This window comes from Nanorana parkeri, unplaced genomic scaffold, assembly GCF_000935625.1.
Source record: "Nanorana parkeri isolate BGI_ZX_2015 unplaced genomic scaffold, ASM93562v1 scaffold777, whole genome shotgun sequence".
Classification (NCBI taxonomy): Eukaryota; Metazoa; Chordata; class Amphibia; order Anura; family Dicroglossidae; genus Nanorana; species Nanorana parkeri.
In genome coordinates, this window is record NW_017307045.1 from 757,038 (window position 1) to 783,028 (window position 25,991).

General features: G+C 40.7%; 1 protein-coding gene across 3 annotated transcripts in view; it reads left to right on the forward strand.

The window, feature by feature from the left end:
* The window catches only part of LOC108793724 (complexin-2), a 160,386-nt gene that overhangs the window by 115,373 nt on the left and 19,022 nt on the right, over nucleotides 1-25,991 (forward strand). For all 3 annotated transcript variants that reach the window (XM_018564745.1, XM_018564744.1, XM_018564743.1), the window contains exons 2-3: nucleotides 3,106-3,203; nucleotides 13,401-13,576. In XM_018564745.1, coding sequence (XP_018420247.1) covers nucleotides 3,173-3,203; nucleotides 13,401-13,576 — 207 coding nt within the window. In that variant the 5' untranslated portion in view covers nucleotides 3,106-3,172. The remainder of the gene's footprint in view (nucleotides 1-3,105; nucleotides 3,204-13,400; nucleotides 13,577-25,991) is intronic.

The window sequence follows — 25,991 nt, forward strand, 5'->3', positions numbered from 1 at the left end:
ATTTTATGGCATAATATAAAATCCACTGTGAGGAACCTGCAATGTACCACAGAGTTCTTTTTGCTTAAAACAGCAGAGAGAGCTCCTTGATTAGAGGACAAATAGTCATGTGAATTTGACAGGTCACATGACCGGGTTCTCCTCCTGTCTTATTTTCTTTCTACCATTTTCTACTATTTATTTTGATTCCCCTTCACTGACTTTGGACTCCAAAATCCAGCGAACATCGATGCACATATGTAAAGTTGTAAAGTGCAGCAATGTGCTTTAAGGGCCATGCAGATGGAACAAACCACACAAGACACATACGACATCATCCTCCGTGGTTGGCGTAACGTGTGCGAATCAGTTGTCTGTGAAACATGGCGAGAACTACAATTTAAATTGATTCATAGGGCTTACTATGCGTTCAACTTCACTCCCGTATCTCCGCCCGCTGACTGGCTCCTGCAATGCCCAAAATGTTCTTTCCCTCGGCCCGATCTAACACATCTAATTTGGTCCTGCCCCACCATCCAAACGTTTTGGCAACAGGTACTTACCTACATGCAGTCTCTGACCTGTGTGACCAGGGAAGTGGCTCGCTGCAGTTGCCCCAACAGTATCTGATGTAAGAGCTGTCCTTTTCAAGCTTATGCTCCTGGAAAAACTAGACACTAAATTCAACTCCTCTCGGACCAGCAAATTCTTTCAAAATTGGAAGGCATATCTCAAAACAGAACTGACCTTAGCGCAACTCAAAGATGTCATGGCCACTTTCCAATACGCACACTGGTATCTCATGGCTAAACTTGACGGCTCCCTAGGAGCACTGGACGTCCTATGACGAGGCCCACATCCTAGATATGCCACCCTGGCAGGGGCGCCTGTACCTGGCTCCACACCCAACCGCGATTCGCACCGATGACCTGATAAATCTTAACCCCTACTTTTTAGACCTTTGACACCTTCTCGCATGTCCTTTCTGTCCCACAGGGTATACATCATCTCCGGTTTTGAACCATCTAATAGTATTCACACTCTAAGACCATACTGTGCCTGTCTTTTATTTTATCCTTCTTTCTTTCCTTAGTTGGAATCTCAACCCATTTCCCGATTCAATGTGCCGCTAGATCGTTGAGGTTTTGGCTTTGATCTCTGTTTTTATTATTGATACTCTATAGTTTGTATTATTTCACACCCTCCTATTACATCCAGATTCTGTTATGTAGATGATTTCACATCGTTTGCAGTTGTAAGTGATTATACATTCCTGCGCGACTGGCTTCTATGCTAGTTGCTTATGTCGGTGTGTTCACATTTATGACCTTCACTTTATGGATGTAACAAGTTGCAACCCTATATTGTATTCATAAAAAATGTTCTAATAAAAATGTATATGCTTAAAAAAAAAAAAAAGACCAGGGATGGTCTGAACGTGAGCTTCTCTCAACAAGGAAGTGCCATAGGCAATTCTACCCAATCAGCTGCAGGCTGGGCATTCCCTGCCCTGCAGCTGCATATAAACAAAGGAGAGGGATGCTTGTGCTGATGTATTTAACCTTATATGTCCACATAGCCATATTAGGTAAATTACACCAAATATATGCATGTATTCATATAAAGTCAATGACATCACTGAATCTTTCCCCTTTGCTTATGTCAAGCTGCAAATGGGGAATTTCCCATCCAAAGCTGATTGGGTGGCTCTTAAGGAGCTTCCTAATGTGTTCAGGAGGAGCTCAGGTTTGGACCAGGTTTGGTCTGAATCTGAGCTCCTCCCTGAGTCCAGACAATTAATATTTTTAGAATGAGAAGTCAGCAATGGCAGCCTCCATGTTTCTCTCATGAAAAGTTTCCTTTTTACGATTCCAGATGTAGTAGATCTTAAACAATTAAAGCCCAACTCTAGCCATATCTTTTTTTTTTACTTTTTAGTTTTTGATAGAATGGATAAGTGTCAGGATGCAGGGAGCAATAAAAGCAGATGTTCACATTCTTCCTCACTCCACTAAATAAACATGCTATTGTAACTGTCTCTTTATGTTATGGACAATTAAGCATGAAGACTGGGAACACTATGAGGTGGGCAGGAAGACCCAAACAGATCTATAGTAGATGAAATCAAGCCACTGGGGTCCCCTGCAGATATAATAAACCAATTGGTGACTCAGCCCCTAGATTCTTTCTGTAACCAGAATACCACTTTTCCATGAATTGACCATTGAAAGAGAATATAGCTTTTCTTTACGCTTTATGTTCATACCTCTGTGAATCTGCTTGTTTGTGTTGGCTTTGTACAACCTATAATAGCTGGTGGCAAAAATAATCCAGGATTCTATTTTTGCCAGAAAGTGTCATGTCCTTCTTTGTTCAATTGCATTTAATTAGAAAGTTTCTTTTGCAGTGAGAAAGAAGCATAGAACAGTCGTTTAAAAATACATTAAAACTCCCAAGTTAAACTACAAGAAAATGTCAGCAGAATTAAGAGATTTCTGTGCACCTTATATCATCTATTGTTTAGCAATTTACTGAAAGAATAGTTATACTGAAGTCAGCATGGGAACATTTGCAACCCAAACCCAAATCTGAATATTTCACTAGGATGCAGTTACTGAACTCGGGGAAGATATAAGAGACACAAATTAATGCAGCTCTGTAATCACTTAATACAACATTAAATGTATTCTTTAAATGCAAGCAGTGAAAGTACTGGGATTTGATCTGCTATCAGCCTCTTGCAGTCCTTGAACAGAAGAGCTTGAGCGTGAGAAGGTGAAGCAGTACAAGGAGCCAATCAGTTCACGTGCTGCAAGAAGCATACTGATAGGTATAGAGGGCTAGAGATGAACTCTTCATTGTGCTGCTACTTCTTTCACTGTCCAGCCACAAGTTGAGGCAGTCCCAGGAAGGTTTGGACTTAATGATGCTGCCCATCAGGATATTGTGATTTTATAGATAGCTAACAGTCCTACTTTAATTCAATGCCCATTGAAGGTAAAGGGAAAACTATTTGCTGGCTATTCTTGCTTTTTAACACATGGTACTTTATATGTTGTCTTGTTCCATTTTTGTAAGAAGTTTATTTCTTCGTGTTTTAACCATTCTCTTTTTTTTATTTCATAGCGCCTCCGACCAGCTGTACTGAATGCGTATACCTCTTTGACTAGAAAGGAAAACTCAGACAAGGAACATGGATTTCGTTATGAAACAAGCTTTAGGGGGTAAGATTGATCTTCTTTTCTAAGCAATTTCATCCACTATTCAAATGACTTCTTTTCCTTTTACTGTGATTACTATTGTCTTCCACTAATTGCAGTTTTAGACCTGTATCGACTTTCAGTCTCTGCACTTCAATTTCATTACTTGTAACCATGCAAAGGCTCTTTTCGATAAATCAGAATGAATGGAACTTGTAACAATGGATTCAGTGTTACTATACAGACCAACGCTGGATAATTAATTCAATAATGCTCGGCATAACCAGTTATTTAAAGCCCACCTCCAGTTAGAGCAGCAAAATTATAGCACCTCTGCTGCATTTAAATGAATGTTCTTGTTACCCATGTTCAGGACAGGAAGTGCGGTGCACACAAACAGTCAGAGCTTTTAATGTTTCCTCTTTCTAACCAAAACTAAAATAAAACAGTAGCAGTATCATTGGAAAGTCCATGAAATATTTATTAGTTGCGCATGGTGATGTAAATGTAATATGTAAATGAATGCTCACACCTTGCCGCTGTTTAATGTCTAGTTACGATCACTACCCAGACCCATATATTAATATTATTTATATCATTTTCACATATGAAACTAAATCAATCACTATATTGTGACCCTAAGAAAAAGGGTGGGTAGTAGAAGAGTGATGTAATCTGCCAGGTCATCATAGATAGACCCAAAGCAAGGAGGTTGTGAGCGTGCTGGTCCCCTGCTAGTTTGATGGCAGCCCATATGCCTATCAGTTATAGACTGGTGCCTTAAGAAAAAGTTCAATAAACTTACTATCTCTCAAAACACTAGCATGATGCCAAAGCATGAGCCCAGTACCCAGAAGGATTTACATGGCAAAGCAACAGGTTTGCTTTGATGCAGACCTGCACAGACAGGTATGCTTGCATTCCTTTCACTCCCCTGATGTTGCATTCATTTCCTAGAAAAGAAAGTAAATCTTGGGTCACTTTAGTCATTACACAGGGCTATTGAATGTTCATGTAATAGCACTAATTGACTCAGCGCTGTCTCATGGAGTAAGTCACATGCTCTATCATACCTATAAAAACCGCCATTTCCTTCATCTTACTGGAGCAGTGAAGGGAAAGGTAAATCTTGGGTTGCTTTAGTCATAGCTTACACAGGGCTATTGCATCTTCATGTGATAGCATTAATTGCCTGAGTGCTTTCTCATAGAGTAAGTCGCATGCTCTATAATACCTGAAGAATCAGCCATTTCCTTCAGCTTAAAGGAGAACTATGGGGTCAGGGGTTTTCCCCATAGTTCTCCTTAGGGTAACGTCGAGGACACAAACTAGCGTCCTCCTGTCACCCTAAGCTCAGTATACCGCGAGCTACAACTCGCGGTATACTGATACGTCGCAGCCGGAGTGGATCCCGACATCAATGTTGAGATCCGCCTAGCTGCGGGAGTGACAGCTGGCTCTGCCTATCGTCCGTTCCGCCAGGCAGCGCTGGCGGATCGGAGCGGGGAGGGGGGAATCCATCCCCTCCCCTGTCACGGCAGAGAGCCGTGACAGGATCGAGAAGTGAGTGAACACCGGCATGTGTTCGCTCACCTCCCGATCTACTGAGCCGACCTGTGACAGTCTCATTGTCACAGGTCGGCTAGAACTATGAGGTGAGTGAAAAGCACTCACCTCATAGTTCTCCTTTAATTGAACAATAAAGGAGTAAACAAAATGTAAGTATATACTTGGAATGGAAGAAGCACAGGTTCTCTTTAAATTTCTAATTTATTAAAACTATATGAATAGTATTGTAGGAGGGAATTAGAAGTTTATACTGACCATATGCAACTTCTTTTTTACTATGTAGCTGTAAAAGCATTTTGCTTTCCTTGCAGCCCTTAAAATGTTGCTTCTTTGGTCAATTCCCTTCATGAATAAACCCACCTCCTTCCCTGATTGTGGCACCTGCTAGTGATGAACCCATGATATGAGTACTGCTCATCCATGTACAGTTTGCACATTGTTTATGAAGATACCAGAGAGTTGAGACCTGCATGTGAGCCGTAAACCTGTGCAAATTTTATAGTTACCCAGTGTCTTATTTGTAAATTTTAAGATCAGGTCAAAGGCTTTTTATTTCCACCAGGGTATCAGTTGGCTGTTGTTTTACATGTGACAGTGAATTAAATGTGTTTTTAGGTTTGTTGGAAAAACTGGCTTTGACGTAACCAAGTTCTTCAGTCCATACAGAGCTGGTACACAGCATCCTCTTCCAGTACAGGTCAGTGGCGTGCGGTACATCTTACCCGTCCCCAAGCTAGTGTAAAGGAGGAAGGGAGGAGACAGGATGGAGCCTCCCTGTCCCTCACTTGCTCCTCACTGCTGAGGCTCCGTGACAGGTTACACAGCGGGGAGATTTCCCTGGGTTGTAATCTGTTAGATGCCGATCTGAATGGACAAGCTGGACATGCAGCTGACAGCTTTTTCCTCCATAATTCTAGGTGAGGCTCTGCCTCACCTGCCTCCCCTGACTGCACGTCCCTGGTACTGTATAAAGTTTTATTTTAAAAATATTTAACAGCTTATGTGTGGCATTCTGTGGATCAAGGGGTAGGGTAGTCACTGTGTATTATTTGAAAGTTCTACAGTCACTTGTCTTAAAGGAGAACTATGAGATGAGTGATTTCCACTCACCTCATAGTTCTAGCCGACCTGTGACAATGAGACTGTCACAGGTCGGCTCAGTAGATCGGGAGGTGAGCGAACACATACCAGGTTCGCTCACCTCTCGATCCTGTCACGGCTCTCTGCCGTGACAGGGGAGGGGCTGGATTCCCCTCTCCCCGCTCTGATCTGCCAGCGCTGACTGGCGGAACGGACGGGGAGGGGGCGGGTACAGCTGGCTCTGCCTCTAGATAGACAGAGCCAGCTGTCACTCACGCAGCTGGGCGGATCCCGTCATCTACGTCGGGATCCGCTCCGGCTGCGGCGTCTCAGTATACCGCGAGCTGTAGCTCGCGGTATACTGAGCTTAGGGTAACGGGAGAGCACTAGTTTGTGTCCTCCCGTTACCCTAAGGAGAACTATGGGGAAAAACACTGACCCCATAGTTCTCCTTTAAGAAATGAATAAACTGATGTATTTTTCATCTGCCAAAGTGAAAATACACACAAAGAACCAGCAATCTTTTAAGTCCATACACTGCCCAGCGTTCAAACATTTTAGCCCTGAGCATCCATAATGACCATCATAATAGTAACCTGTATAGAACCTTCTCTCTAAAGCATCTTCTAATTAACCAGCAGTTTATTACTTTTGTTAAATTCCATAGACTTTTCCTTGATGCCTACTAAAAGAAAGTAAGGTTAATAACTTGATCTTCTTACTGAGCCACTGCATAAAATTATTCTAGGTTATGGATTTAAATGGCTTGAAGGCTATGCATGAATATTCAGAAACACCACCTGCTGTGTACACTTCTCAAAAGAACACTACAGCATGTTGGATTTAAATCGGAATAAAATAATTGCAACCTCTCGTTATCACAATGACTTTGCAATGCTAAATATGCTTTGTGAATAAATGACGGGCTGGCACGAGACCGACCAGCTTGTATTTGATATATACCAACAGCCTTTTAGTCATTACATATGGAGAGAAGTGAATTAATAAACTGCTTTTACTAATTTGTATTAGTAAATATATTAATGATTCACTAGGTACCCGCAGAGACAGTGTACCACATACAGATCTACCAAGTTCTAGTAACATGTAAAAAAACAGATTGCAGTGACCATATGTGTGTATGTAACCATTATAGTGTTTAAGCTGTATGAGGAAGAATAGGAATAATCTACAGGACTTTGGCACAGGGAGCGTCAAATGACAACCTCCAGGCATTGTTAGAAAGCACTCCTGTTTCCTGCTTGACTACGCTACTAAGGAAGGACAGTGTCAGCATCAATTCAGAGATGATTTGAGGAGCTACAGCTAAGTGATGCACAAATAAGCTACATTTTTGTTAATAGTTACATAGTTAGTCAGGCTGAAAAAAGACACAAGTCCATCGAGTTCAACCTATAGAGAGTTCAACCTATAGAGATAGTTAAGGTACTTGAATGCATTTTTAAGATTTAACGCCTGAGTTTAGTGTCACTTTAAAAAAGAACTCTGGGCAGAAGAAAATGTAACCCTTGCAGTGGGGCTAACCCCCACTGCAAGGGTTAAGTGTTCCTTTGCCTTAGGGTCTAAAATAACAAATAAATACTCACCCGAACCTTGGAGCTGCCTCACTGCTAGACCGGTCCCTACAGCCTCTCTTCCTCCTGTCCATTTTTGGGGTCTAAGAACCCATGAGTCATCATGTCCAATTGGATTACATTGGATGTAAGGACGTCGAGGGACAATCCATCCCTGGAGCAGAGGAAAAGTAAGGCTGCAGTGACTGATCTAGTAGCCAGGCGGGTCTAGAGATTATTTGTGTATTTCTTTGTTATCTTAGACCAGGGGTGGGGAACCTCTGGCCCGCAGGCTGTTTAAGGCCTGCAGGATCATTTGGTCTGGCCCTACGAGTCTGCTGTAGACTGGAAGGGATGATCCGCTCCTCCCGGCCTGTAGTGTCCGACACATTCAGTCCTCCCCTCCACTACCCTCCTCCCCACTGTGTGGAGCGTCTGAGCTGCTCAGCCCACGCTACCAGGCTGTACCTGCCGGCTGACTCAAAGAGTCAGAGAGAGAACCCTGAAAGTTGCCCTCTGTGGAGGAGCACCTGTGGAGGTGTGTACTGTGGAATGTAGTGTGTGTCCACTTGTGGATCCTGGGGGGGGCTATTGCTGGAATGTATTGCCTCACCAAAGAGAAGCAGTTCTAGCCATCACATTATGGGTGAGTTAATTAAAGGAGAACTATGAGGTGAATGAAAATCACTCATCCTCATAGTTCGAGCCGGCTGTGGCTGCCTGACATTGGGACTGGAGATCAGTACAGTATTTTGTAATCTATGATCAATGTAGTGCAGTACTGGCAGTGATCACCAGGTGGCGCTTGTTCACAGACAATTGTTCCCAGGATAATAGAGCACTTTTCACAGATCGTGTCAGACACTCGTTCCTAGGATAATATAACACATTTCAGCCAGTTTCTCTACCTTTCCATGCTGCAGAGCCCACTCTCCCTCTCCTAGAAGGTTGCAGATCAGCAGAACAGTGCTTGTACAGTGGATATTTTTTTTGCTAGTTAGATGAGAGTTCCGATTAGTTGAATACCGGATAACAGAGAGTTTACTGTACTCACTACCTTGTAAGTGATAAATGGGTATTCACACTGATCTATTTTATTTGACCATTTTAACCTGGTTCTGACTGAGAGCTATCATAATTATGTATTTCAAATAGAACAGCCCCATGTTGAATATCCCATTAGAAAATGTTTTAACAATGTAAAGGATCTATACCAGTTGTCTTCATGAAGTATATTCTATCCATAAAGGCTAACCTGAAAATAATGGTTATCGTGTCATATTATTACAATTGCTGAAATATTTATTAGAGCAAATTAATATTGATATCCTGTAGGTGCAGTTTAAGAAAATAATATAAATGACCAATAATTATTAATAGCAATGTTTGAGTCAATTGACTTGGTACGTATCAGAATAAAGTCAGATGTCCTTATCTGCATACTTGCTCAAATTTAGAGAAACAAAAAGCTTATATCCCAAAACTGTAACACAAGGATAAGGATCTATATTTCAGCCATATGACTGTAATTTGCAAATATAGTTGGATGCAGCTGTTAATATATGTCACTTTTTGAAAATAAGGAGCATTATCCTGGTGTGTTAGCTTTGTGAATTGAGCCTAAAATATTTAAAGGGTACCTATGGTCAAAGTCTAAAAAAATATATATGTATTTCTATATTGAATTTCCATACATTCTATCCCACTCCTAATAACCATATTGATACAGAAGTTTATAAACTTATTTATGGAAGATCCACATAGGATGTACTTGCCTAATGCACTGACATAAGTTCACTCAGCCCTGTGACTACGTACTTCCATTTGTCACCACTCTAACCAAGCTTGCTGTCTGAACTACAACTTAGCTTTTGAATTTCCCACAATGTTGTTTCCTAGAAGCAATTCATGATAGGGTATTTAGTCTTGAGAAATCAAGATTGCATCAGATCAAGCAGCATAGAAAGATATGCAAAGAACCCTGGAAATCCAGGAAGTTTATGAAAGTGATGGGCAGACTGAAGTCAGCACTCACTACATAAAAGGAATTTTTTGAAGTAAAAGTTGATTATATTATGAAAACTACTCTAGTATGTATTTCTATTACAATGCTGATGTTATAAAAGGATAGTATATGCTTTGACTTTACAATTCCTTTAATTAAGAGGATAAGCATGTCACCTAGAAAACTGCATTTGAAGAATAAGAAGTAGCAGTGGCAGCCTCTATACCTCTATCAGGAAAGGTTTATTTATGTATGTCTGCTAGTGTATTTGTGTTTGAATACATGTAGCTTTCCTGTCTTCTTTTGCTGGCCAAAGATTCTTTCTGCCTCATTTTATTATTTCTAAGAAACAACTTACTTTGCTCTGCCTTTGTAGTTAAAGGAGAACTATGAGATGAGTGATTTCCACTCACCTCATAGTTCTAGCCGACCTGTGAAAATGAGACTGTCACAGGTCGGCTCAGTAGATCGGGAGGTGAGCGAACACATACCGGGTTCTCTCACCTCTCGATCCCTCCACGGCTCTCTGCCGTGACAGGGGGAGGGCTGGATTCCCCTCTCCCCGCTTCGATCTGCCAGCGCTGACTGGCGGAACGGACGGGGGAGGGGGCGGGAACAGCTGGCTCTGCCTCTAGATAGGCAGAGCCAGCTGTCACTCATGCAGCTGGGCGGATCCCGTCATCTACGTCGGGATCCGCTCCGGCTGCGGCGTCTCAGTATACCGCGAGCTGTAGCTCGCGGTATACTGAGCTTAGGGTAACGGGAGGACGCTAGTTTGTGCCTGTTACCCTAGGGAGAACTATGGGGAAAAACACTGACCCCATAGTTCTCCTTTAAACTTTGAGGCAGGGAACTAGCATTTTTAAAAAGCAGGTCAGCAGCGGCAGCCTCTATAATTTTTTGTGCACTTGTTTTCTTTAAAAACGTCGGGCTTCTCACATAGGTCAGCCATGCATAATGGGTAAAACTGCTTCTTCTGTAGATATAAAATAAGCTAGGCACTGTCAGAAGAATCATTTCCAAGTGGGCATTGCATAACTGTCATTTATTTTAATCTCATCTATGATAGCTCTTACTGGAATCCTGCAGGCTGATTTACTAGAACATTTTAAATAGCATTAACATAATATAGAACTTGCATTAACAGCTAATCCTAATGTGCACATCTTTGCTCATATTGTTTGATTCTTTCCCAAGTGTGATTTAATAGAAGAAAAAACCTCAAAACCCCCATAGTGGCATTTATTTTGTACTGGAGTGATAATTAGCTGTCAGCGTGGCTGTATAGTTCCATTGTTAAACAGGGTTAAGTCTTTAGACGTCTGTAAGCTATAGTCTCTTGCTATGTGGTCTGCATTTTTGTTTCTAATAACAGGTAGATCATTGGGTGGTATTATAATAACAAATGTATGTGACCTGCTTTACTTTTTTTTATTATACTTTGTTCAACTAGTCTTGTGATCAAGACAATATTTCCGGACATCACAGTTATGCCACTGACCACACATTTCCCTACTGCAGTTAAGTACTATACATCCTGTGACTAGACAATAAAAAAAAGCAACTGACTGATGAGGTCACCCATGTGCTCTCTCTCTCTTCCTATAAGCATGTTTTCAGTGTTAGACTGACAGCACTGTGTAACGCAATAGAGCCTAGACTGACTCAGGGTGCTGAACTTTTCTCTGTGCTGAGCAGAGAATGACAGGCTGCTAATATAACTACATTCATGTATTATACTACTTGCATTTAAAATGCATGTAATGATTTTAATAAATATATAAGTTGAAGAAATTGAGTTTATTTTTAATCTCTTGAAGCTCAGCTTTAAAATCCATTTAAGGGAACATTTGCATTTTTTTATTAAATATCACGTGTTACCCAATATTTTGTACTCACCTAAGTTCAGTGTCCCTCACCAATGTCATTCCCGAGTGATGGGGACCGTAAATCCAGTACTGCAGATGTGCTTGCACTGGCAAGTCCCCACAGAATTAGGTAAGTAAAATAAATGTATATTGTATATAGGTTTTCTTTGTTTTTGTAATGCTAACTATTCATTTGAGGGTGCTGGGAGGTGGATCTATGGGAGAAGGGGGAATCCAAAGGTTATCTTTAAAGAAAACACTCAAGTCACTACAAATCCAGTATAAACAGTGCATTAAGTCAAGCACAAACATACCTATAATATATGATGATAGTTGTTACTTTTTTACATTTTATTCTTGCAAACTTACCATGTTTGTTTCTACCTGAATGTAACTGCAGTTCTCTGTGGTATCTGGCAGTTTCAGCTATGACAATACTATCATTGATCTTAACATTAAGTATGCCTAAATGTAGTGCTGAAAGAGGTGGTCTAGCATTCAATTAAAAGAAAAGCAAAACAAAGTGCTGAATGCAGTGTTTCAGATTACATACGTATGATAGTGCTACTGCACACAATTACTCTAAAACCCCACCATAAATCTCCTTAAACTCTTATGCAGAACTACAAACCTCAGGTGTATTATCAGTTTTTATCTTAAGAGAAACTCTAAGATTTTTTTTACAGCCTGAGGAGTACTGTGTTAGGCATACAGAGTTCATTCCATTGCTGGCAGGTATGACCAGAAGCCCGGAGGGCAATAAATCTACACTTCCAAGAAAACTCGAAAATTCTCCTTACTGCATAGCATGCATAGGGGATTCTGTAACTAGTGACGGTGATGACCCTGAAGACTCCTGTGAATCTAATGACAGCTCTTCTCTGACTGTAAACATCACAGGGGGTATAGAGTCAGTGTCAACAACATTTTCAATCCAGTACAGTTGTGTATTTGTCCTATCTTCACATGCACACAGATAGTCTGCATTTAATATGCCTTACAAGTTTCCCTAATGGGGCCTCCTCCTACCCCTAGGCTCCATAGCAGCTGCATGGGCTACGATGGCTATTGTTATGCCACTGTTTTTTTCCATGTCACAGTCTTTAGTCCAGGCTTAGACCTGCATTTAAAAAAAATGCAGTATGGACATGATTAAAGCTACACCAAATACCTTAGCAATCCCAATTATTACTTTGTGTAAGTAATGGTGACATTATCACTGTGCTGCACGTAGCCTGTGCAGAGACCAGAGCCCACTACAGGATGCCTTCAGAGAACTACAGTGGGGCAGATACAAGATCAGTCACAATGCACAAGGAAAGAGAGCAGAAGTCACTGGTTTTTATACAGGAAGCTCCTGCACCGAGGTGGGTTTTACACTAGAATACTGCACAGATCTGAAAGTAATAAACAATTCACACCAAGATTCAATGGCAGAATGGGTAACAGGGGAGTGCTGGAAAACAGGCTGCCAAACTTACAGCCCAGCCCCACAGACATTGCAGTCCTGGTGCAATGTATGGGGCTCCACTGTCACTTTGACAGCTGGCCCTGCTTATTGTATTGGGATTGACAACAGCTTTTGTATGAATGACAACAAAAACAAATTGCAACCATCATTTATAAATGAGTAAAAATTGTATTTGTAAAAAGTTGGTTTTTGGCTGGTAGCATAAGATGCCTGCTAGACAGACTCACTGGTAGATAGGTAAACCTGTACCAGGTGCAAATTTGCTATAAAATGTACCCATGTTCGATATGGTCACTGTAGAGGAGCTTGTGAAGCATAGCCTGTGAAAGAGTTTGTTGTTACATTGATGCTCCAAAATGTGACAAGCGGGCCTGTCTCGCTTAACACTCCCTAGCCTATCCTTTGGCAGTGCCATGGTAACAAGAAAATGGCACTAATTTGCAGAGACTACAGTAGAAAGTTTCGGCCTGTTTAGACAGATTTTCATTCACTTTGGAACTGTTTCTCTCTGCATACAAGCCTATGTGAATGCAAAAGCAGCTTGAAACAGGTCATATGTAGGTCAACTGTACCTGCAATTAATTTTGAATGATCTCAAAAGTCTCTAATACTTTTTTTTCAACATGAATTCAATGTAATATCTTTTCTGTTCAGGGGCAACAAAGGATATGGGAAAGATGTTGGGAGGTGAAGAGGAAAAAGATCCTGATGCCCAGAAGAAGGAGGAAGAGAGACAAGAAGCTCTACGCCAGCAAGAGGATGAAAGGAAGGCAAAGCATGCCCGAATGGAAGCAGAACGGGAGAAAGTCCGGCAACAGATAAGAGATAAGGTACTCTTTTATCATCAGTTTATTTTGAAAACTAGCAGATATGTACCTGTTTATGAATAGGTTACATTCAAAATGGGTTTACTTTTACCAGGAACTGTTTTATATGTAATTTATTAACAAAGCAATGCTAAATTGGGGAAAGGTGGGCTAAAATGATACAACCTAATAAGTAGAAACCAAAGTATCTCTGTTATTCTATCTGAAGAGCAGATGATAATATGCTACTCATAAAAATATAATTTTCTCACCATATCAGCTGCTTCTAAGCAGGAATTAACTTTACCTTCTCTGGGCCACGATACAAGATATATTGGTGGATTTATCCATTCAAGTGAATGTATCCACTCTTCATGCATGCACAAATTTGTTACCTTTATAATTTGCTCTATCAGCTGTTTCCTTCTCTCCCCCGTTGTTACTGATATTCAAAATTATACTTTTTCTCAAGAGTAAGCTCTCATTAACATCTCTAACCACTCCCCCTGGATTCTGATGGCTACTGCCTTTTAGAAATCAGTGACTTGTAACTGCCACCAGAATGGCAGAGGTGTCTTTCTCTATGCAGGGTGAGAGGCAAGACAGTAGTTATGGTAAGGCAAAGAGAGGAAGGTACACATGAACAGGGCAACACACAAAACAGTACAAAAGGGGTCCCTAGCACACTTTCAAGCTAGCCAGAAAAAAAACCCAGGCTAATCTTTTTAACTGTTTGTACGTTTTTGTTACATATATTTGCAAATACATGTGGAAGCCACACTGTCATGTCATGGCACCTCTGTTAAGTGTGGTCCCTAACCTTACATGATCTGAGTTTCCAACTATGGAGCATATAGATAGCAATGCACAAACAGAAAACAGGCTTCATTGGAGTCAGCACCATCCTCCTTTAAGATAAAGCCACCCGGGTGGCAGCTACCCATGTGGAAAATAATGGGTCTCAGGGGACAAATTGGAGTAATGTGTAGAGTAAATTGGAATTGCATTTTTTGTTCGTTGAATTCGCACTACTGAGTTGCATACACAGAAGGCGTTTCTCTGGAAAAAGGGAAGAGTTGCTTACCATAATGATTTTTTTATCTTTCCAGTACCATTACATGGGTTTCCTTTTTTGCAGACTGGGAGCTTCCTCATATTGCTATGGATAAAGATTCAAATCTGTAATAGTTTGCAGTCACATAGCATTTGAATGCAAATAGTTTCTGTGGCGTTCTCCCTCTAGAAAATTCATAATGCTCTATGAGATCAGGGGTCTGGGTGCATCTGTAATAAATGTTTACTTGTACAATAAATCTTATATATTTATACGAATTAGAACATTAGTTTGAAATTGTACTACCTTAAAAAAAAACTGTAATTTACTTGACCCAAATTCATTATAATATAATAGTATCCTATAACTTTTTTACTAACCACCTCAGGGTACCACATATGACAGCTACCTCCCTCCCACCTACTGTGATGAAAATCTAAGAAGATTAGGAGACTGTAAAAGATTATACACGATTTAAAGCCCTTTAACTTCTTTAGGTAACCAGTCTGAGAAAGCTAAGAGATATATATATAGCTATGAGGCCTCTATTGTTATATTTAAAAAGCTACAGAGACAATGTCACCAACTTAGAAAACTGCATGTAAAAGCACAGGAAAAAAAGTATTTTAAAAACTTACTTGCAGTGATTTTTTTCTTTAAATAAACAATTTCTATTCACATTTAATGTGCCTTTGCTAAAGAAATCAACCACTCAAGGAAGAGTCAATTCCCTAGCACAGCCACATTTCCCCCTTACTCCCGGCACATCATAGTCTGCTCCTTTTCAGGTAGTGTCTAATTACCACTGGCCCTACCCCTCAGCTCCCTACATAACCTTTTATGTAGCTGCCTAGGGAGGAGGGAATGGGGGATTACTATAGAACAGGAGTAGGCAAATTCGGGTCCTCCAGCTGTGGTACAACTCCAAATCCCTTGAGGCATTGCAAAACTCTGACACCCACAGACATGACTCCCAAGAGCAGATGCATGACGGGATTTGTAGTTTCACCACATTTGGAGGGCCAGAGTTTTACTACCCTTGCTGTAGAGTGTAACTGGGTCTGCAGGGGCATTTACAGTTAATTAGCATGCAGGAAATATATTAATTGCACATATAGATTGTTGTTAAAATAAATTATTTGGTAAAAGCATCTCTTCAAATGTGCAAAATGTTTTTAGAAAAATGGCAACATTTTAAAAAAGGAGGTCCAGGTATTTCCCATACAGTATTTTAAATATATATTTCGTCTTTGCCAATTAGTAAAATTCCAAGAAGCAACAATAAAGGCCTTTTTATCAAGCTTTTTAATAGGAATTCTATTTTTGTTGTTCATAGCATAAGCAGCTAATTAGATTGTCTATTTTCAGCCCACCTTTATGTTAGTTTCCTCTGGGTGCAATTGTTTCCTTTCACAGTCCTAAAAAATACTAGTAAGTTAACCAGCTTCCCCCTGATCGGTTTTAAAGGAACCACCGCTCATGGAAAAAACTAAGGGGTCTATTCACGAAGCTGCCGAAGGATCTGGCCGTAGCTTCGGCCGATCCTTCGGCTAGCTTCGGCCCCAGGACCCCTTCGGTTCAGTAGAACCGAAGGGGTGCTGTACGGGCTATTCATAATAGCCCGTACAGCTCCCGATCTTAGCCGAGCCGAACGCATATGCATCGGCTAGGCTGAGCCGTGCTGAAAGCCGACAGCCTGCTTCTGACAGCTGGGCGGAGCCAGCTGTGATCTTACGGCTGGCTCCGGCCACTTGCAGTGAGATCAGCGTCCCTGGTTACCTGCTAACCAGGGACACTGATCTCCAAACAGCTAACTCTCCCTGGCGCCCCGGGAGTCTCCTGCTCCCGGCCGCCAAGGAGAGAAACACTTCTGTGTCCTTTTTTTTCTTCATTCTGACACGATCAATGTCAGAATAGAAAAAAAAAAAAAATTCCCATTGAAAAGCATTGGGACATTACTATTGGCTATTTCAATTTGCAATAGCTAACTTTTTTCACTCTTTTACTCTTTTCGCTCAGCGGCAATCGGCTATTCACTCACTGCTGTTCGGCATCTTTAAGAATAGCCCGAACAGCAGTGAGAAGCCTGCCGAAGGTTTGGCTCAGCCGATCCAGATGTTGGCACGGCTGAGTCGAACTCCTTCTGCACTTCGGGTCGGCCGAACATGCTGAGCATGTTTGGCCGGCCCGAAGCCACGCGAAGCGAGCTGATGTACGGCTGATTTCAGCCGATGTACGGCTGAAATCAGCCGTACCAGCCTGAAGTGAATAGCGAACAGTGTTCGGCTCACTTCACTTCAGATCGGTCTTTCACTCGGCTGCCTACGGCAGCTTACTGAATAGACCCGTAATTGTGTAATAATGTGTATCAAAAACTCATACCCTACCAGCAGCTGTGTAAGGCTCCCAACAAGAGACTGTCTTATCAGTAATAATAATAATAGCAATAATAATAATAATAATAGTGTTTTACCCCAATCACAGCACTCCCTTATAAGTAGATGAAAACAAAAACGAGAACAAATTAACTAAAAATAAATATGCAATATGAAACAAAAGTGTCCTTGAATATATCAATCAAAAGTCCATAACAGTCCAACAATGTGACCATTAGTGCTTATTCACACCACATAAATTGTAGATTCCCAGTAGACAAAGAAGTGGACACCGTCATTCCTCACAGAAAACTCACCAAAGGTCCAAACAAGGCTCTCATCATCAATTCACTTTCTCTATCCATAATTCACACATTGGGTCAGCTTGTCATTTCCCATCATTGCCATGAGCCTCCCAACAATATCCATATCCCATCATAGACAGAAAAACTACATAGGACTCATAGGGTAAAAAAGCTTTTAAAAGAGATAACATCTTGCTTCCAGCACAGGAATAGAAGCTCCTGAAGCAAATATGCAGGTCAACGACCTTCCAAACAAAGGGCTATTGTTTCTCAAGAAAAAAAACAGTGTGGTGATGTGAGTAGTCTTCACCCAATACGTTTCGTCATCCACCGACTTCTTCAAGAGTGTTGAGGATATATTAATATATTCAAAGACACTTTTGTTACACATTTACAGTATTTTTGATTCATTTGTTCTCGTCTTAATAATAATATTTTTATTTTCATTCACTTATAAGTGAGCACTGTGATTGGGGTGAAACACATGAATGCACACATGTCTTGATAAGGACTGAGCTCCATTGAAACATCGACTATAAAACGCTGATGCTTTGCCTTATCTCCGCTGCAAGACTCATGAGTGTCTCTATATGTACATTGGATTTGTATGGATGTATTTGTGGATGAGCACCCAGGCATTTTCCTTACAAATAGAGTGCAGTTTACAATATATGTATAAATTAAATATATGTTCAAAGGAAAAACATAACAGCATTGTAAAAGTAACATATTGCATTCAGACAAATAAAATCACGTTGTTAACATTATTCACCCGCTTAATCATTAAAATATTACTTATATACAGTAGCTATGACACAATAAACATGATTATAGCAACAGCTGGTGGATAAAACATGCTTGTGCCAGGTCCACATCCCCTGCAGTTCTGTGAATTCAGGGTGAAAGCAGAAAGGGAACTTGAGTTTACAGAGAACAGTAATGAAATAAACATACTTAGGATTCATCAAGCGTGCATGGGCTGTGCTGTATGCTGGACGCACAATAGCAGCTGTTGAACAATGCCTGGACAATGACAGGAAATGTGTTTCGGATGAATGAGTGAAAGATACATGCATATCATTTACTGTAATTAACAATCCATTCTGCAAATGTAGCTGGACTTCTGTAATCTTATAAGCCATTTATTTAATCATAGTCGCTCTTATGCTGTATACCCCTGTTTAAAAGGTAATTTCATCTTTCTGATGCATACCATACTGCGACACTACATTCATAACCATCGTCATTAGTATCCATTACCTTTCTTTCTCAGCCAAGGCTTTTGACATGTCCAGTGCGCTCAATGTTAAATGTCTAAATTTTGCATATTGCCATAGGGGTGTGTCTATAGCTATCATGGAACGCTCATATATAGACATATGCCAGTTGTCCAGATCTCTTTTAAGGCAACATGCAGCTTGAATATTTCCCTTTGAGCACAATCATATACAGTCATATTGACAGATGGTAGAAAATATATATGATTTGAAAAGTTACAGCGTTTCTCTTCAATATAACTTACTGATAGATTAGACATTTGCAGAAGTATTGCCAGGAATGCTGATGTGGCATGTCAAATATACAAATATGTAGAAAGTGAACAGCGAATAAGATGATGTTTTTATTGGTTGTGCTTCCTGAGCTATATTGTTGTTGTATTACATACACAGATTAGTAAGTGATTAAATTATTTTAGATTGTAAGCCCTCACGGGCAGGGCCCTCCTAACCCCATCTTTTTTTGAATTGTATTGTAACTGTAATGTCTTCCTTAAATTGTAAAGCGCTGCGCAAACTGTTGGCACTATATAAATCCTGTATAATAATAATCCCTGACTCACACATAGGGAAGATTTGCTAAATAGACTTTTCACAATAAACATACATGTTTACTTAGCTTTGTAAATATAATGAAGTTATAAATATGATCACTTTGATCAACCAATTATGTGCAAGGCAGATTTTATGAATGGGTTACTGGCTTGCAGATGATTGGGTGATTACAGCTTATCCCCATTGGAAATGAACATTCACTCTTGAATCAACACACCATTATGTTTAACCAGAATCTTTGCAGAATGACTGTTGGGAGAAACAGAGACGTTAATCCGATTAACTAGATTGTATTAACTGATGTAAACACTAACTAACTTATATTTATTTTGCTAAAACACTGTACATCATAAACAGTTGCCATGTTTTTGGTAATAATAAATGGCTTTTTACTTTTTATTTATCCTCTGTTCCATCTCAGTGCTGCTGATCTCCAGCAGCTTCTATGCAGCTACTTCCTATGTACATTAATTCTAGCATTGGCTGCACATCATTTCTTAGGGCCGATTCCCACCACATACATTGGCCATGGTTTCCAGTGCAGCCCCAAATCAAGACAAGGCAATTTGCCTTGTCACGGGTGGGCTCAGTTCACATCACCGCGTTGTGGTGACAACCACCTCACACCTCACCTCAAATGTCACAGTGTGATCTGCCGGGATCAGCGCATCGGCACTGTGTCTGGCATCGCCCACTACCGTAGCTGCTGTGCATTCAACTTGTCCCTCAAGGAGGGTTTCCCGATGGTGCCAACTATAGAACATGCTTGTGCAATGTGTATCTGTAAAGTCACTTGTAGCATTCATTGGGAAAGCATGTGACAGAGTTACAATGCAGGATAGCAATTTGTAGACAGGAACAGAGCAGTTCCCTATAACAAGAATTAGCTGAACAAGGAGATTCATGGCAGGATCACCAGATATTATCTTGAAGCCCCTGTTAGATATAGACATATATAAAGTCCAGCGTGAGCGCCAAACTAGTCAGTACAAGAGTCCAAAAACTTCTAATAATAGAATGGGTTCACAAATGACAACACAGAACAGCCAACGCATTTCAGTAACTCAAAGACCTCTGATCTATTCTATTATAAAAATCACTCTCGTTGTAGCCTTGTAGAATGGGTTTGAGATGGGTGGGAGAGAAAAAATAGCTTTATGTCTTCTAGTGCCAAACAAATGTTGTCATATTTAGGAAATGCATTCTATTTACTATGTGAAAAGATAATAAACATCCTTCCTTGAATAAGTTTGCCACCTTCTACTGCTGCACCAAAATTTTCTGTCCAGCCTACACATGTCTGAGAGTTCCAGTGAAATCCAGCTATTTACCTATGCAAAAACATCCAGATCAGGATATATGTGAATTATGGAGGAACCACTGGTAAATCAGAGTAAGTCAGCATCCTTCAGTACTTCAGGCTAAGAAGGGGTGATCTAAGGGTTTAATAAGGATTGTTTTTCTATAGTAAGTGTAGATTTGTTACTCAGGTTTATCAGAACTTCCTTTATGGAGACCCTCAGCAGATTGTAAATCCACTTAGCAAGTGCTTTAAATAGGAACTTCACCCCCGCCCATGAATAATACTTTGCACATGCCACTTACCTTTAATGCTCATTTATGCAGGATAAACACTCACAGGCCCAGCACATCCTGCATTGCCCTTTTCTCACCTGCTGCTCTTCCACCTCATGTCCCGTCCTGCTCCGCCATCTTGAAACTTCCATAATCGGGAGGTTACAGTTTCCCCCCTAATTGCACAGCCAGCATGCTGATGATGCTTCCTTAATCCCACGCATGCACAGACGTGCCTTTAATGGGAGCTGGTATTGAATGGGACTCCAACTGAAAACAATGTGATACCTTGCCACAACCTCGAAGGATGTGTAATGTATTCATCACAGGACTCTGCAAGTGGCTGAATATATAGAATAGAATAGATTCTATAGTTTAACAGATTACAGTAATAATGTAGGCATGTGTAGGCCAAATTACCTATTTTAAAAATGGCAACATTTAACCTAAGAATTTAAGCAGATTTTTAAAATCCTGCTGTTCTAGGCCATGTTGTAAATGGAAAATCAGGCATGTGGTATTTCAATAACAGTCTACAAATGCCTAGTGTACAAGAAGGATCCTAACTGCTTTCCCCTTCTGTTAAAGGAAAGTGGGATAGAATCAATGAGCCATGACTTCCTCTATCTGTTATTTTGTCACCCAAGAGTGGCAGGGACAGAATCAATGGTCCATGGTTCCCTTCTTAAACTTGCCTCATTTAATACAAGGTCACCTTCAAACGAACACATCAGTTTCCTATTTTCTGTTTCAAGCCATTTTGTTACATTCATAAATGTTAAAATTGGAAATCTAAGCCAGTATAATGATTACATTTATGCCTAAGAGAGGGACCAGTTATTAAGAATAATGATGCAAATAATGTAGCCAGTTTAATGTTCAACTCCAGGCAGAAATAATTACCTTTTGATCGACGTGTGTATTTTAAAGTAGTTAAATGCATGTTTACATTTAGTATAAATACCTGAATCTGTCTTGATATCAGACACTGTTATCTCTTGTACAGCAGCACTTAGGCTGGAAGAGGGAGAGTCATCAGAAGAAGTCAGTAAGGCTCTGCTGCATGTACCTGTGCTGTATTTGAGCAGTTGACACCACTGTAGTCTTTAACTCTAACAGAGAAAGTCCTATCTGCCAGGAGATTTGTAATTCTGTCAAGTCACATTTCTGATTTCCACACCTATGCCAGACAGCACAGCCAGGAGTGTGACTCCACTTTCTCTGTTAGAGTTAAAGACTATATATAACGTAAAAAAAAAAACCCGCAGTATTACAGTGTGCAATGATACCTTTCTTATTGGACTAACAAAATATATAAAAGACAAGCTTTCGAGAGTGAACCTCTCTTCTTCAGGTCAGAAGCAATACTAAGCAACATGACAGTTTGTCAGTTAAGACAGGAGAAAGCTGTTAGAGGAGGGGGGAGGGTGGGGAGTGGTGTGTCATAAATGTTGGACCTGGGAGTAAAAAATGCCTCCTGATAATCAAAAGACAGAAAAAATAAACGTAGGATGACAAATAGACCCTAAACAATTACAGAACAAATATCTATCTTAATTGAAAACATTATAAAGCCCCTAGTTATCAACACTGGGAGTTTTATACAAGCCACAGATTTCCTGAAACACAACTGCAGTGCAGTAGCACACGCGTTAACACATGTTGCTCATTAATACGTGTCACTCTAAAGCAGCCAGCCCTTTTATTTCAATGGGCTTCCCAATGCACAAAATGCAACAAAAAAGGGTGCATGAGCTTTTTCTTTGTAACACAGTGCACAATGATGATTACTATGTGCTGCGGTGCACTGCAATGCAGGTTCGCTGGAGAGGTGTGTCGAGGTGCCATAAGGAAGGAATGGCAATGCAACACACTAATACATGTTTTCGTAAATGCCTGTCAACGTACAACAATGATCCAAAAAACATACAAGACCTTTTCTTTAAAGAAGCACAACACAACACACAGGATTTCCTATATGGTGCGCTGCAGCACGAGTGCATTGCTCACTACTGTAGCTGTGCATTGGGGTGTCATTTTAAATAAATGGCACCTCAACCCAAGAACTAACTGCTGTGCATTAATGCTGGGTGAAACATGCATTACCACAACACATTGATCTGAAGGGGGCTTCTAATGCATTATACTAGCAGCCTGCAGCAATGGGTATCAGAATTTCCAGTCCCATTTCTCCACCCACTTAGATATTAGACAAAATATCACCTTTGCAATCTATGAGCACATGTACATGGGCATCTAATTATTTTCTCCCAGTGCAACTCAAAGGCAAATTAAAGTGACTGACTTGCTTCTGAGTCTTATAGCCATGTAAATTAGCTCTTTGTCTCCTAAAGAAATCAGAAGATGGAATCACTTCAAATGGTTATTAAACTGAAATTAAATTTATATAAGTATTTTAACAGCGTTATGGACTTTTATGTAAAAATCAGCACTAAATATATATCTGAAATGACAGTGACGGATAGAGGAACGGTATTAAGTATTGGATGTGGTAGCAGCATTCGTTTTCATTTTTCAATCTAAGAATATTTTCATAAAGTACAGAAAATACCTGTTGATCTTGCCAGAAATGTAGCATCCTTGTCACACTCCTGTGAGACCCATCAATCCATGTGATGGAGATTAACAAAGGGAAAATAAAGGGGAAAAAAACCCCAAAAAAACAATTATAGTGACAACATCTTAAGGTTCTAAGGTGGCTTAGCAGGTAGAACCACCGCCAGCTACAGCAGAGGCTCTGGGTCCAGATCCATAAAAACTGGTAAGCTGCAATATACAGTATAGCATTTTTGGTTTTAGGTTTGGGTACACTTAAACCTTTTTATGATCACGGACGCACAATTGATGGCTCAGTATGTCCCCATACCCCTCCACTAGACTGCTGGAATCATAATAATCACCAATCCTATTAGGCTCCAGTATGACTTCAAAATATGGCAATAATTTGCTTCACTTTAAATATGTATGGTTAGGGGGAAAATACAGCTGAAAGACAGTAAGTATTTTATCATTTTTATTTATATTAAAAGGACTAAGCACAAATGTACAGGTTAGCTATAACTAGTGAGACTTTGGGGTCTATTCACTAAGCTGCCGAGGGCAGCCGAGTGAATGACCGATCTGAAGTGTAGTGAGCCGAACACTGTTCGGCTATTCACTTCAGGCTGGTACGGCTGATTTCAGCCGTACATCGGCTGAGATCAGCCGTACATCGGCTTGCTTCGCGTGGCTTCGGGTCGGCCGAACATGCTGAGCATGTTTGGCCGACCCAAAGTGCAGAAGGAGTTCGACTCAGCCGATCCAACATCTCCGGCAGGCTTCTCACTGCTGTTTGGGCTATTCTTAAAGATGCCGAACAGCAGTGAGTGAATAGCTCGGCTCGGCTGACGGACCGAGCAGAACAGAAAAAGAGTGAAAAAAGTAAATAGAAAACGATTGTGCGAAGCTAGCAGTGACAGCTAGCTCCGCCCAATAGTTTCCTATTGTCCGGCGGCTCTGCTGCTGTAAAAAAAAAAAAAAAACTCTTCCGGGCGCTCTGGGAGCCTCCCACTCTTGGCCGCCCAGGAGAGAAACAATGCTGTGTCTTTTTTTCTTTATTCTGACACGAGCGATGTCAGAATAGAAAAAAAAAGACATTTTCCCATTGAAAAGCATTGAGACATTACTATTGGCTATTTCAATTTGCAATAGACAATAGTAAACTAGCATTGTACCCGCCCTCTGCTGATGGACCTGATGGGGAACTGCAGCAGAGGGCGGGTACAATACTAGTTTACTATTGGCTATTGCAAATTGAAATAGCCAATAGTAATGTAGCGATGTATTTCAATGTGAATTTTTATTTTGTTTTCTCTATTCTGACATCGCTCTGTGTCAGAATAAATAAAAAGAAACACACAGCATTGTTTCTCTCCTTGGCAGCCGGGAGCAGGAGACTCCCGGGCAGCCAGGGAGCGTTAGCTGTTTGGAAATCAGTGTCCCTGGTTAGCAGGTAACCAGGGACGCTGATCTCTCTGAAAGTGGCCGGAGCCAGCCGTAAGATCACGGCTGGCTCCGCCCAGCTGTCAGAAGCAGGCTGTCGGCCGGCCAATATGCGTTCAGCTCGGCTGAGCCGCTCGGCCATGACCGGGAGCTGCACGGGCTATTGTGAATAGCCCGTACAGCACCCCTTCGGTTCTACTGAACCGAACGGGTCCTGGGGCCGAAGCTAGCCAAAGGATAGGCCGAAGCTATGGCCAGATCCTTCGGCAGCTTCGTGAATAGACCCCTCTGTATGTTGTTGATGTGTTATCAAAGCATGAAATCGAGGTACAGTTATTGAAAATGTTACTTACATGTCGTTGGACATATCAAGTCCATTTCTAAACTTTGATTATAGGTTCAGTAACTCAGAGGATTTTGTTTATATTTACTTCAATTATTCACAGAAGATTCAAGAATCCCTGATGTAGAATAATAAAAAGTTAAATGAAACATAAAGTTACATAAATATCAAATACCTGAATCTAGCTTCTTCTGCTGGTATGGAAACTTTTACATACATTTATGTGTCTGGGCTCATTCACACCAGGTATGTTGAGCTGCATTCATCAGCATGTGTAAATATAGGCTCAGCGCAAAGACACAGCATATCTGCATCTTTAGACAGCACACAAAAAAGTATGTAAAAGCACCAAAGAGTCAATTTGTAACATTTCAGTAATGTAAAAAATTGATAAAAAGTAAGGATTGTTTAGGGTTGTAACAACATATATCATCACAACTACACCATCTTGTGTGTGCGATGCGGACCATCACATGAACCTACTGGTGTGAATGGGTCCTCTATTTAGGTGCTCTTTTAGACACAGTAGTTATGTAAGATTTATAAGTGCTTTTTAGCTCTAGTTTCTTAAGTTAACTATTGATACGATTAACGATTTATATTTGAATAATGATTGGTAATTTTAGAAATGTGAGCAGAAAATAACTGTTATACTGATGGGTTGAAAATAATCTTTATATAAAATTACACCTGTTTTAGACTCTTAAAAGTAAATATCCTCCCAAAAAGTAGGCACAAAAAGGTGTGTGCTGCCACAGCAGCCTTCTATGATTGTTGTTTATTATGGGGTCTATTCACGAAGCTGCCGAAGGATCTGACCGTAGCTTCGGCCGATCCTTCGGCTAGCTTTGGCTATCGGCCGGGAGCGGGGGGCTCCCAGAGCGCCCAGGAGAGTTTTTTTTTTGTTTTTTTTTTTACTGCAGCAGAGCCGCCGGACAATAGGAAACTATTGG